General features: G+C 41.7%; 1 protein-coding gene across 3 annotated transcripts in view; it reads right to left on the bottom strand.

Annotated features, from left to right (window-relative positions):
- The window catches only part of phkb (phosphorylase kinase, beta), an 84,734-nt gene that overhangs the window by 12,653 nt on the left and 59,390 nt on the right, over nt 1–12,691 (bottom strand). For all 3 annotated transcript variants that reach the window (XM_068578969.1, XM_068578962.1, XM_068578955.1), the window contains 6 exons: nt 11,826–11,881; nt 10,941–11,034; nt 3,206–3,289; nt 2,278–2,382; nt 1,454–1,536; nt 655–745 (listed from right to left, as the gene is read on the bottom strand). In XM_068578969.1, the coding sequence (XP_068435070.1) occupies nt 655–745; nt 1,454–1,536; nt 2,278–2,382; nt 3,206–3,289; nt 10,941–11,034; nt 11,826–11,881 (513 nt within the window). The remainder of the gene's footprint in view (nt 1–654; nt 746–1,453; nt 1,537–2,277; nt 2,383–3,205; nt 3,290–10,940; nt 11,035–11,825; nt 11,882–12,691) is intronic.

Genomic DNA, 12,691 nt, shown 5'->3' with positions numbered 1-12,691 from the left:
TGTTAAAGGGTTTACTGAACTGGTAAAGTTGGCCCAATAGTTGAGCCTCCTCCCTTGTTTCCTTCCTAAGCAGTTGTTTTCAGCTCTTTGGCAACAAGCAAAGCGAACAGACAGTGCTTTACTAAACCCTATTCGCAAATAAAATCAGTCAAGCTGAAGTCTGTTTGGAGATTGGTGGAACCTATTTCAAGTTTCCTTGGTAACAGATGGGCTACAAACCGTGTTGCTGATAAAAGATAAATAGTTTGGACTTAATTTAAACTGCCCATGATGTTCAGTCCCATTTCATTTATGTCCTGGAAGTTCTGCAGCATTATTTGCTTTTTTATATAGAATATAATTTAGTTTGTCTTCTAATTTTTTTCCAAGTGAGTCAAAACAAGGCCTTGTTTTATTATATTTTTAATCATGTTTATTTTATTGCTCAAATACCTAATTCGCTTAGATTTTGTGGCAATCATAAGCCATACTAGTAATGTAGAAATGCCATTTTTACGGAAAACTTGCACCGTTAACTAACTATTGACGGTTAACATATAATCCAATAATCCATAAAAAGGAAATTCCTTGAAATGTGCAGTCGAAAGACAAAGAGTGATCGAGAATAATCAAAGTAATTAATACATTTCTATAATGAACAAGTCTACTTCAAACCTGAAGTCTGTCGACATGAACTTTGACCCCTCCGATGTTGCCTTTCTTGAACGAGGCCAGCATGTCCAGGACCGGGTTGAAGCGGCTCCCCCTGGTGAGATAAAGATTAGAATTCCAAAGTTTGTTTTTTTCTACAGTCCACAGTAGAGTGAATCTGTCTCATTCGGAGTCTAAATGTCTGTGTTCACCAATATATTACAAACTGAACACATGTGTTGAACATGTCAGCCTGAAATCATCACAGATTAATTTGTTTTTCTCTTTCACCGAGACAGTCAGTGCCGCTTCCTTCCATACAGAGCATCATCCCGATCAATAGCGAACTAATGACTATTGAGTTGCTTCCTTGAGAACCCACTGACTCATTCCAGATCCTACAGTGTGCTGTTTAAGCGCTTGTAGCACATTTAACATATATGGCTTTCTGGATAATGGTCAACACTGCTGTAATCAGCCCACCAGTCAAGCAACAGTGATACAAATGGGAAACATTACCACCCAATCAGCAAGCAAATACAGTTGCACCTTGCCATAAAGATAGATAAATTGCAGTACATGCTGGAGGGAAGAGAAGTTAAGTGGGAGGGAGAGAGAAATGTTGGACTAAAAAAATGAACTGAACTGCATTGTAACTGTCAAGGCTTTGTTTTGGAGCTTGAGCCAGTATCAGAGAGAAAAAGAGTGATAGAGGCAGTTGTATGGGGCAATAGGTGGAGGAGGAATGCTGTAAGAAAGCTATCGAAGGACAGGAGGACGTTAAAGAAATGATAAAAGAGCTATTCTGGGGTGTGTATATTACTTGATGTTATCCTCGCGGATGAGAACCAGGAAGAGTGGACGTCCCTGCATCTTCCAGCACTGTTTGATGAACTGCAGGGTGTTCTACACACACGCGCACACACACACACACACACACACACATACACACACACACACACACACACACACACACACACACACACACACAGCGCTGGTTCAGATATGCCAGCTCGCACAATCTTCAAAATATATAAACTTAACTTGAGTTTAATATGGTGTTACATTCAAATACAAATGATGCAGTTATATTAAATTTATATATCGGCGAGTCTTACAAAATCAAAATTGTCTATATCCACTATTTCTTTAAACCTTTAATGTGTTTCCATCAAATCCAAATTCTGTATGTTTTGTTTCAGTTTTTCCCTCCATATTCTAGGACCAAAAGGTCCTTGGTAGGAATTGAGAGGGGAGTTACAGGAGTTCATGGCTCAGCAGCTGAACGTTGGTTTCAAGACCTTCTTCATAAGTTAAAATGGTCGTCAACCGACCAGAAGCTGTTCCACTACTGCATGATATCAATGAGTTAACAAAAATGAACAGAGGTTTACGCAAACTCAATCATCAGTCAATAAATCTAGTGCTGGAATTGGGCCAGTACTCAGGGGAATATTTGATTTCCGCTCAAATCCGCTGATCCCTGCTCTCTCTCTTTTTTCTTTTTACAAATGTCAGGCTGCATTTCTTTAGACCAAACGAGCTAAATACATCTCAGTTATTTAAGTTCTTCTGATCACATAACAAGTGGTTGGCTGTGGAGCCGTAACGGTAACAGAAAGCTCCATGAGTGTGACCCTGACTTACCTTAATGTCATCAATCAGCAGCATAACGTCCTGGGACAAGTAAAAGTCACTTAGATCAAACACTATTGGGTAGCACACCACCGTCTTGCCCAGGATCCGATAAATCTGGAGGGAGGCAAATACACACACACGCAATCACACGCACACGCACACACACACACACACTGTTCCATGAGAAGACGGATGGGTTGCAAGTAGCCACGTATACATTATTCTGGGCAGCGTAAAAAACAAGCCATCAATCCTAAACTAGAGGGGACGCACAGAAGCCACACATCCACTTCTGATAACACACACGTGCGCACACGCACGTCCACAACTGATATAAAGCCCCATTCTCACACATACAGATTATCACAGGGGCTCACACGAACACACATGCACCCCTACAGACACACACTGATGATGATAATGCCCTCTGGCAGTCTGCCATCTTCCCTATGAATGTTCCATTATAATACTGCTTTAGCAATGCGTTAGGAGCCATGATTCATTTGTTTGGTAATGCCTTTGTTTGAGAAAGCTGCTGAAGCTCAACTTATTTGGTGACCTTCATTTGGAAGAAACTGCAAACAACATCGCACGCACACAAACACACACGCACACGCACACACGCACACACACACACACACGCACACACAATGCTACCACACACTTCCACAGGCATAGAATATGCACACACACGGCCTCACACACACAGACTGACGGCTTAGCATATTCAAATAATCTATTCAGCATTCAGTGATGCATACAGTAAGTCTGACGAAAAGAAAAACTCTTGGAACTGAATATTTTCTGTTTAGTTCCGTTTGACTCCTCAGAGGAAACGTATGCAGATCAACATGTGGGATGTGTGTTAGTAGTCACCCATAACATTTGCAGCACATGCATGCCGATGTGGAAGTGATAGGCAATTCATATACAGTACCTTGCAGGTCCCAATGCAGCCCACTGGCCTCTCTGGACGCCCACTCAACCCCAGCTTTTTATTGACGGCAAGGAAACGGTATGCCTGCAGAAAGAAACCCACATTAAACTCTCGTCAGCAAACACGACACAAACGTTGCACACGCTCTTAACTGATAACCTTTCTAAAAGTTTTTTTTTTTTTTTTTTGCCCTAGCACATTTTTCCTGCGGGATTAAAAATATCCCGTTTCACTGGAAATGTCACGCCGTGCAGAGCCAGTCCATATTGTAATGAAAGTGCAAGTCCATCATCTCTGTTCCACTGAGATACTTCTGTTTTTGCAACTCATGAGCTGAAATTACCAGCATATGGCAGAACCACCTACTGATATTTAGCTCTGTGTAAAGTTATGAGACGTGGCAACAGCGAAAGGTCCCTGTGCTGCAATGAGCAGCGTGCTTAGTGGACCTGAGCACACCCATGGGCACCGAGCTGAAAACACTGTTTGCAGAGGCCCAAAAAAAGAGACCTGGCTGAGCCCTCATTAGAATAAATAGGCTGCATGCTGTTTGGTTCCACTTGAGCCACTTAAAATACATGTACTGCTAAAAATGCCAAATCCATTGTAAATATTAGCTGGTGTTAATTGACCCTTCACTAGGTCCCAGTCTGCCACACTTAGTCTGCCACACTTTCCGTTCTAGCATGGCCCCTGTGCAGTTGGCAGTAATAATGGTGGTAGATTAGCCACTCACATTTTTACATTTTGACACAATGGGTCTTTAATTTCACAATGAGGCCTCCAGCTGATTTAATACACAGAGGAATAAAGAAATACAATTGCTCCTTTATTGCAGGGAAAAAGCTAGTTAGGTCTAGTTTTACAGCACAGGATCATAAAACGGAAATGTTGAACTGCTTAGGGATTCAACCTGGGCTTTATCGTTTGTATTTTCCAATAACCCATTTCATTTCTACAAGAGAAACAGCTTTCTGAGGATGAGGACTGGCCCAAGAGTTTGGCAAATGTAACGGTATCTGAGGCAATGAGTTTGGCTGAAGTGTAAACGTTCCCAAACCAAATGCAGAGCAGGACAGAGTTGCTATTCAGAGTTGCTACTCTTCCTCTAAACTCTACATTAGCATTGTGATTTCCATGCAGGGGATGTGGCAGTCCCAACAGTTCTTTTCTCATCTGCCTCTTTGCTATGCCGCAATAAATCACTGCAGTCCCTCTTCGACAGGTTAAACTATCTCCCAGCTTTTTCTTGCTGTGGATTGGCCACCAGTATATGACCTTGTTTCCAGACAAGTAAAACAAAATTCAAAATAGAAATAAAAAAAATCTCAAATGTACATTGTTTTATTTTGTCTTGGGAAAAGGTCCGAGAATTATGAGCCTGGGAACAGGTGGTTCTACCTGGTTGGTCCATGCATAATATGTCTACACATTTTAAGTTAGAAGTCAGCTCTCAAGAAAAGAGCAACTTCATAAGATGAGGCCAAGAGAGAGCTCAACTTCAACAGGGTTTGGATGAGAGTGATGGGCTCAGAGTAGCTGATATCAAGTTTCACACCTAATTAGTGGATTGAAGTTATGGGATGTCAGTAAAGTCAGTGAAAAAAAAGGATATAATTCTCCCACAGGTTCAATTTAAATTTTTATGGCTAACTCAGCGCATACCTAAACGCTTGCCCGATTATTTGTTTAAACTTTATTTACATTTCACGGCACTAAACCTGGCATTAGTGATACTGGTACACAGTTACAAACAAGATGAATAGAAATCCTTAACCCCCCACCTCCCCTCCTCCCGGTTGTCTAACAAAGCAGGGGAAAAGGTCAAATGAAATGTGTATAGAGATGGCAGCAGGGAGGATACAGGAGCTACAGCATCGGTTTTTCCAATGCTTTCCTATGGTGTTTTGCATAAAAGCTTTTTATCGCTGTGTCGTCTGCTGTCAAATACACTGATTCAAAGACGCAAAAAGACAGAGGATGGACATTGATTCCCTATCTCTGCTTGCTTGAAGCGCAGTGGTGTGACACTCACCACAAGTTACCGATTATGTGTTTGTGTGTGAGCCGCGGTCGTGTACGTGAGTGCATTACATTTCTGATGTGTCTGGCTGAATGTGAAAGCAGTACTTATTCTCTTTGTGTCAGCCTATGAATTCTAAATTGAAATGCCTCCCAATCCCTGCTATCATGATTGTACACCCACACACTGAAGTGGCACTGCAGGAAATCTGCCTATCAAGCCCTCAATGCCGCATTCTTCTGTCTCAAACCTGCTGCAATTTGTATTGCAGCCAGAAGGTGGTGCTCTGCTACCCCAGTGTACTTCCTCACTGTTTTGAAAAGACTGAGCTGAACACAACACGAGGAAGTAAGAATTGGGCTAATTAGAAGGAATTACACTAAAAGGAGCAAAAGTACAACGTTTATACAAAAGAAAGTACAATGTTAATTGAGGATAAGTGGCTTTGCAAATCACTATTCTAACAGGTGAGAATGAGACCTAGAGGAGAAAAGCCACGGGAGGTCGGAGGAACCTCTGCACCCAGTACTTCCTCTGTGCAGAATACCAATGAAGAAATACAACATGCAGGAAGCCTTTCAAAGCATCCTTTCATTCCCTGAGATTTCCACTGACCGCAGTACAAATAGAAAGCCAACAGGTGGGAGAGATAATGAAAGGCTGCATCTAAAAGCTGTATTTTAGACTTCTGCAGTGGCCACTATCTGTGAAAATGTGTGACTATTTACTGACAAACTCTGCAAAACTTTTAATTCACCAGGAGCAGGTCCCTGCACATGTTTATCGCTGCTGGGACGGTGCCCTGAATAGTGGAAATGTAGCTGTTGGTGTCACATAATGCATAACAGATTTACTTTCACAGCAGGTGCTGTCATCCAGAGAGACTTAGCGTGCAGGTAGGGGTTCAGCAGCTTGCCACACGGCTTTAAGCGGTACAGCACGTGCTTTTTGAATCTGGGATAAACCTTCTGGTACTCAAAGGGTTTCTTTAACCACAGACTGCCCCATAAAATGTCGTTAAAGGACGGGGATTAATTTTTTCATGTTTCTCTTCAAACAGTTATCATATCTTCATATGTATATTGAAAGTGTTGTTGGTCACTGTAAATGTTGTTGCTGTGAAGCAATCCCTTACTAGAGTGACTTATTTGAAAGCAAAGGGGTTTAAAATGCAGAATCTAGACTTTGGGCAAAGTCGCAATCAGTCAAATCTTAAAAGGTATCTTCTAAACTTACAAATTCCCTCGCATAACATTTTCTTGCCGAGCTGTGGTGGAGGGATCGTAAAACAATGAACTACTTTTGTACTAACACGACTGAAACTGTTTAAATACAAGCTTATGCGGAACAAGGACTGCAGATTTGGAGCCCCACCTTTGCACTGACATTAAGAGGTCTCTTCACAGCCAGTATGGACCATAGAAACAATTACAGCGACCAATAACTCGTCTGGGATGTGTCAAGATGGGCCTTCTTCTCATACTTCTATCCATTATGACTTTTGGTCATGATTCATGTCCGCCAAACACGTCTGCTGGACGTATTTGGGAAATGCAAGCACGACAGCCATAGGGACAATGTGCGGCTTTACTAATAAGCCACATGCTGCAGAGGTACACTGCAGTTTTCATCAACTGCCACCGTGTACAATAAATGGATTCTGAAGTCTGAACCGGGATGATGGGATTACTTTGTGTAACACAAGTGTTTGAGCGGTTGTAATCTTGTACTGCCTCACATTTTCCTGATCTCGGAGTCATTGTTATAATGATCAATAGTCTTGGAGTATTAGAATGAGACCCAGATGGAAGAATACCGTAATTACCCTTCAAATTCTTTGTCCAGAGGGTCTCTTTAGGGCTTTATTGACGTGACTCCAGCTGTGGCTCGTAACCGCAACATGTGAGAGAGAAACAAAATGTCGTCCACAAAGCTGTCCACACGGACTATCAGATATGAAACCGGGAGAGAAACCGCCAAAAGAAAGGCTATTTTTGGGCAAAGCAGTGATTTGCAAGGGGATACGCTTCAGGTTGTACGGGTGGGAATAACACATTGCAAAATGTAATTGCCACTTTCCCGTCGTCAGGCAGCTGTTGTCAACACAATGAAACGGCTGCGAGGGACGAGGTGAGGTGAGCAAAGGCGGGCCCGCAGCACAGGAGATGGTGGTGACTCCGAGATAAACAGATTCTGTCGAAGAAGAAGCGTCTGTCTGGGCTTGGGATTTAATATTCAACACAGCGCCCGCTCTGACTCACAATGCCACATCCATCGGAGAGGCTGAGCATCAGGCAGCAGAAAGAGGCAGAGGGGAGAGAAGGAAAAAGTAACAGGTATGACAGTTCAAAGGCAGATGATAGACCTGGAGGGGAGTGTTGCTTGGTGTAACGGACATAATTGGGGCGGGACGAGATGTAGGGCCTAGAGTGGGAGAGTGGGGTTAGGGAAGCGGATGGGAGGGATATAAAAGGAGAGGGTAGAAGAAAGAAAGGCCTGGAGGAAGGAACAGAGCTCAGGGAGATGACAAGAAAAGAGGAATTGTTTGTTTAGAGATGGTAACATGGAGAATGGATGCTACATAACAGACATGACAGATGAGGGACAGAGGCTAGGCAGGAGACCAGGGTTAGAGTGACAGGTATGACAGAGGAGAGACAGGAGATGGGGAGATACTAGTCGACTTCAAACAGAGCACATGCAGATGAGAGACAGAATCAGGAGGAGAGACGAGGGTTTGAGTGACAGATTTGATGGGAGTGAAACAGAAGTTGGAGGCGAAGATGTGGGTGGTGTCACAGATATGACAGTACAAATGGTGTAATCTGCTGTAGATGAAAGACACAGAGTGGACAGGACGTAAGTAGCAGCTAGCGAGTGCTGAGCTGGATAATCATTAAAGCAAACTTTTGAGTGAATAAACAGCTGTATTTATCTCTTCAGACGCACTGAACTGTAACTGCCACCTCACTCCCCAAAGCTTCCTTGCCACATGTAGCCACAGTCTGTATATTAAGAAGTGGATTTAGTCATGGAAGGTAAAAGGCGAAAACAGGGACAACTCCGAGACCACAGTAACAACCTGTCAATCACAGGGTAGCCCCGCCCTCAAGGATACCGTGCAGATAATTTACCAGATCATCATGCTGTATTGAAGATTTGAAAACTAGCGATTGAGGGACCAAATCTAGTGACAAGTGAGGTCCTTTTCTTAAAGACATCTCTACAGTAGGACTTCTTTTTGTAACCAGAGGAATGGCCCCTGACGGATGTTAGAACGAAGCCAAGTTTAAGGCATTTCCGCATTGGGTCTACTTTTCAGACCTGGAGTAACCCAGTGTGTGACCCAGTGGTTCTCAAACTGATTTAAAATATATAGGGCTTCAGTGTCTTGCTCAAGGACACATCACCATGTGAACTATGAGGAAACCAGAGATTGAACCAGCTAGCTTGTGGTTTCAGGACGAACACTCTTCCCATGAGCTACATGAGAACTTCAAGTACACAGATATAAAACGTCATTAATAAATACATGGCGAAATGCCTGTACTTTTGTGGAAAGATTTACATCACGGCGTTAACAGGTTATGCTTGCGTGATGGCCAAAATTCTAGGCGACTCATCGAATTTTGGCATTTTGCCAAAACAAAAACAGTGAAAAAAAGCCTATCTCACGGATATCGGCCTTTTTTAGGGTGGTGGGGCATGAACATTTTTCTTCCTACAAAGTGGGGCGTGATAAAAAATGAGGCATGCACCAGATCCACAGCTTTCGTTCTTACCTTACACAATAAAAGCCATTGACATAATATATTGGCAAGTTTGGGTATTTTTGTGTCAAGGCCTTAAAAGTTGAATGAGAACGAAAAAGGATTTTAAAGGATTTAGATTTGACGAGCAAACTTGCCGGTGGATTCAGTTTTGATAAAATTTTATTGAATCCCACCTCTTTTGTTCAGAACGCTGACTTACAATCAAAGTGTCAGGAAGGATTCTTATGAATGATAGGTTTTGGAGTTTCATGATGCAACTGGGCTGCTCTTGTTACTGTGGAAAATAAATGTGCTTTTTGTTCGAAAATCAGAATCAAAACTACTTATTGACTAGAATGTTACACATGCAAGGAATTTGATGCAAAGGTGCATCACAATAAACAAAAAGCACTCCTCATGAACAGAAATAGTCTCAAACCTTTTACTGCAGTAGACTTAACACAACCATGATGTTTGTAGTTCATGTAAGAAAGTCACAAGGTGAAATGGAGAAAAGACTGAAGCATAAATGACTGATATACATCAAGGAGATCCAAAAAATAGAGAAGGAACTATTTGTTGAACAAGTTATAGATATGTGGTTGTTTTTCTTTCACTGGTTGAGTATCACAATGCCGACACCTATTGAGCTCTTTATATCATGTGTATAAAAAAAGGCTCTCCTCTGAATTCTCTTCAGAAACAACTCTCTCTGCTTGTTTTGGCCCCCTGTTTTACAAAGGAAAGAGTTGTTCAGGTAACAAAGGAAGTGCTTCAAATGAACCGTTAATCTTTGAGAGCGCCGCCTGACGCAGCCTTCTGAGAACGATTATGCAAACCGCTACGCTCCATGCGTCTCCACCATTATGCAGATCAATCAACATGAAACGATCACTGTTCGACTGATCAATCACTTCAACCAAGCGCAGCCTTGCTGTTATTAATGAGACAATCAAGAGGGAAATCTTGGACTGACAAACAGATGGACTGACAGCTAACTGTTGAAATGTAATCTGGCTGTCTGTTAAATGGATTTGTGTAGTTGTGGTGGTGTGGTGTCATTTGTCTTTCACAGTCTCTCCCCTCGAATTTCCTTTTGAGTTGTTCTCAGTGAACAGGAATGACAACCAAATTCTTCATAAGACTTTATGTCGTTTTATTTGATCTTTTTGTCTTAAATTGTTTTCAGTTGTGCTTGCTTTCGAAGTTTTTTATGCACGTTCATATGTTTTGCACTTTTATCTGATTTTAATTAATAGTTGGTTCTTGAGTGATTTTTTTACCTGCTTTATATAAGACCATGTCTGATATTTGCATTTGTTTATAAATGGGCTTATTTCCTTTTCCTTAAATTTCACCTGGTTTGTAATCTTATTTCTCTTATCCACATCTTATTCACTTATATATGTACCTTTTTCTTTTTTTGCAATTGCAACACAAACTGTTGACAAAATGTACAAAATGTACAGTAAGAGCTCATGGTTTACACATGAGCTCTTATTTCATACTGGGGGGGACATGTAAGGAATTGATATCGTTTTAATTATGTATTCTGTAAATCCTTTTATCTGGAAAGTTATTTGAGCTTACGCTTGAAAAGTGCTCGTTCAATACAATTATTATCATAAAGCAATGAGTCAAATTTCCTGCAGTCAATTTCCTGCAGTCAGTGAGTTTTCAATTGGTAAAATCTATTCATTTATATTTTCTTCTTCCTGCAAAACAAAAGAGTACCAACAAAATTCACCCATCCATCATTCAATCTGCAACTTTGAGCCACGAGGGAGCTGGGTCTATCACACTACGCTAGGTCTCGTAACTGTACACAGCTCAAATACTCAATTTCCCTGTGGCATACCATCACGGTACATCAAAAGACATTCTAACTTCCATTTCACAGGACTTGAAGTCGACCCAGCAGGATGGGTAAACTTGACTAATGTGTGACAACATGCGTTACCTTGACCAGCTCCTTCTGAGGCCAGATCTGGATGGGCTCCACCTGCTGGGGCGTCTGGGTCTGAATGCCATAGGTGTTCAAAAACACCTGAAGTCTACACAAAGACACAGACATTAAATTAAAATTTTAGGCATTCTACATGTAGTTGTTGGTGTTTCTTTGCACTGGTGCCCCGAAGTTTATCGATATCTTTCCTGCCCTTACACCGGTCACAAATTAGGCACACAGTAATATTTATTTGATTATTGGTTACATTATTAAATACTGGAATTAATCATCGATCCCATTGTAAATCTACTGTGCTGTTCTGCAGCAGCTTTACATCTACTGCATCTATCTATATTCTCCCTTTGAAAAATCTGCAGCTTTATGAGTCTGTTAGTCCTTGAACTACTGATGCGTAATCAGAAGATACATAAATCTATTGCTCTTCAATTATTGTCAACATAAACACATGTAAATAGGGTCTACTGTAAATCACTATCTATTATAAACCTATGCTATTGAACCACCACATTGTATATTGGAGAGCAAAAATGGAACGCATAAGTAGACTCCAGTGAGAAAGATGATTCATGAGTCCTCCTAAATTGAAGCTACAGGTTAACAAGCTTCACAGAGTCATTTGACCTTGCTTGACACACACACACACCCACTCTCTTACACATGTGACCAAGCATGCGCGCACCCACATGCATACTCAGAAGTGCACACGCGCACACAGAGAAGAGTGATAGATGACGGCAGAGGTCAGGCTGGGTTCTACCTTCATGAGCTCACCGCGATTAAAGTAGTGATAGACCTGGCCTTCGACATGTTCAGAAACTTACACATGCACACACACACACACACACACACACGCACACACACACACACACACATTACCTCTGGCTCTCTGCTATCAGGGCCACGTGAATCACCACGTCGTTCTCTATTGGACCCTGTGGAAGAGACAGAGGGCACAAAGATTTACAGAGAGAGAGAGAGAGAGAAAAAGAGAGAGAATGAAAGAGAGAGAGAGAGAGAGAGAGAGAGAGAGAGAGAGAGAGAGAGAGAGAGAGAGAGAGAGAGAGAGAGAGAGAGAGAGAGAGAGAGAGAGAGAGAGAGAGAGAGAGAGAGAGAGAGAGAGGTTGTTAAGATCCAAATTAAACTCAGTCCCTAGTAAAATGACAATAGCTTGTGTTTCTGCTACTCTGCTACTCCTTTCTCTCACAATTAAAGAGAAAGTAAAACTCAGAAAAAGTTGATGAGAGGCGTGGGAGTGCTCAGCTGGGAATAAAGGACGAGGAAGACGTAGAACGAATAAAAGTACAGAGATGGAGAGGAACATGAGGCTGGTGCACTGAAGTTCTCTCCACTTTGATGCCCATTCCAAGAAATGGAGAAGTAGAATACAGACAAAGAGGCAGAGAAGCAGGACATTCTGATTATTTATTTCACAAGTCAAACGACACAAAACTATTTCAAGAATATTTTCATAGCTATCTTAAATCTGCAAATTTAGCTGTTGCACCTCACGTGAGGATTTCCTGCTTTTCTAATTAATAGTATTAGATATTTAGTTTGTGTGAGCAAGTCAAAACTGGACTGAAGCAAAACAAGTTTGTCCAGGTGAGCTGACACACAGTTTGTCAGGTTCACAATGAGCCAATTAGAATCCAACAAAATGATGATCAGCGGGGGAAGGGCTGAGGTTCAAGCTTTTCTGATTTCTTAATTTTTTGAATCTGTTGTTCTGTTGGTTTTGTTTT

Source organism: Clinocottus analis, unplaced genomic scaffold (assembly GCF_023055335.1).
Source record: "Clinocottus analis isolate CAN_PGR_092001 unplaced genomic scaffold, fCliAna1.0.p SCAF_1, whole genome shotgun sequence".
NCBI classification, from domain to species: domain Eukaryota; kingdom Metazoa; phylum Chordata; class Actinopteri; order Perciformes; family Cottidae; genus Clinocottus; species Clinocottus analis.
The sequence above is the reverse complement of the archived record's forward strand: the minus strand, read 5'-3'. Positions and strand labels throughout refer to the sequence as shown.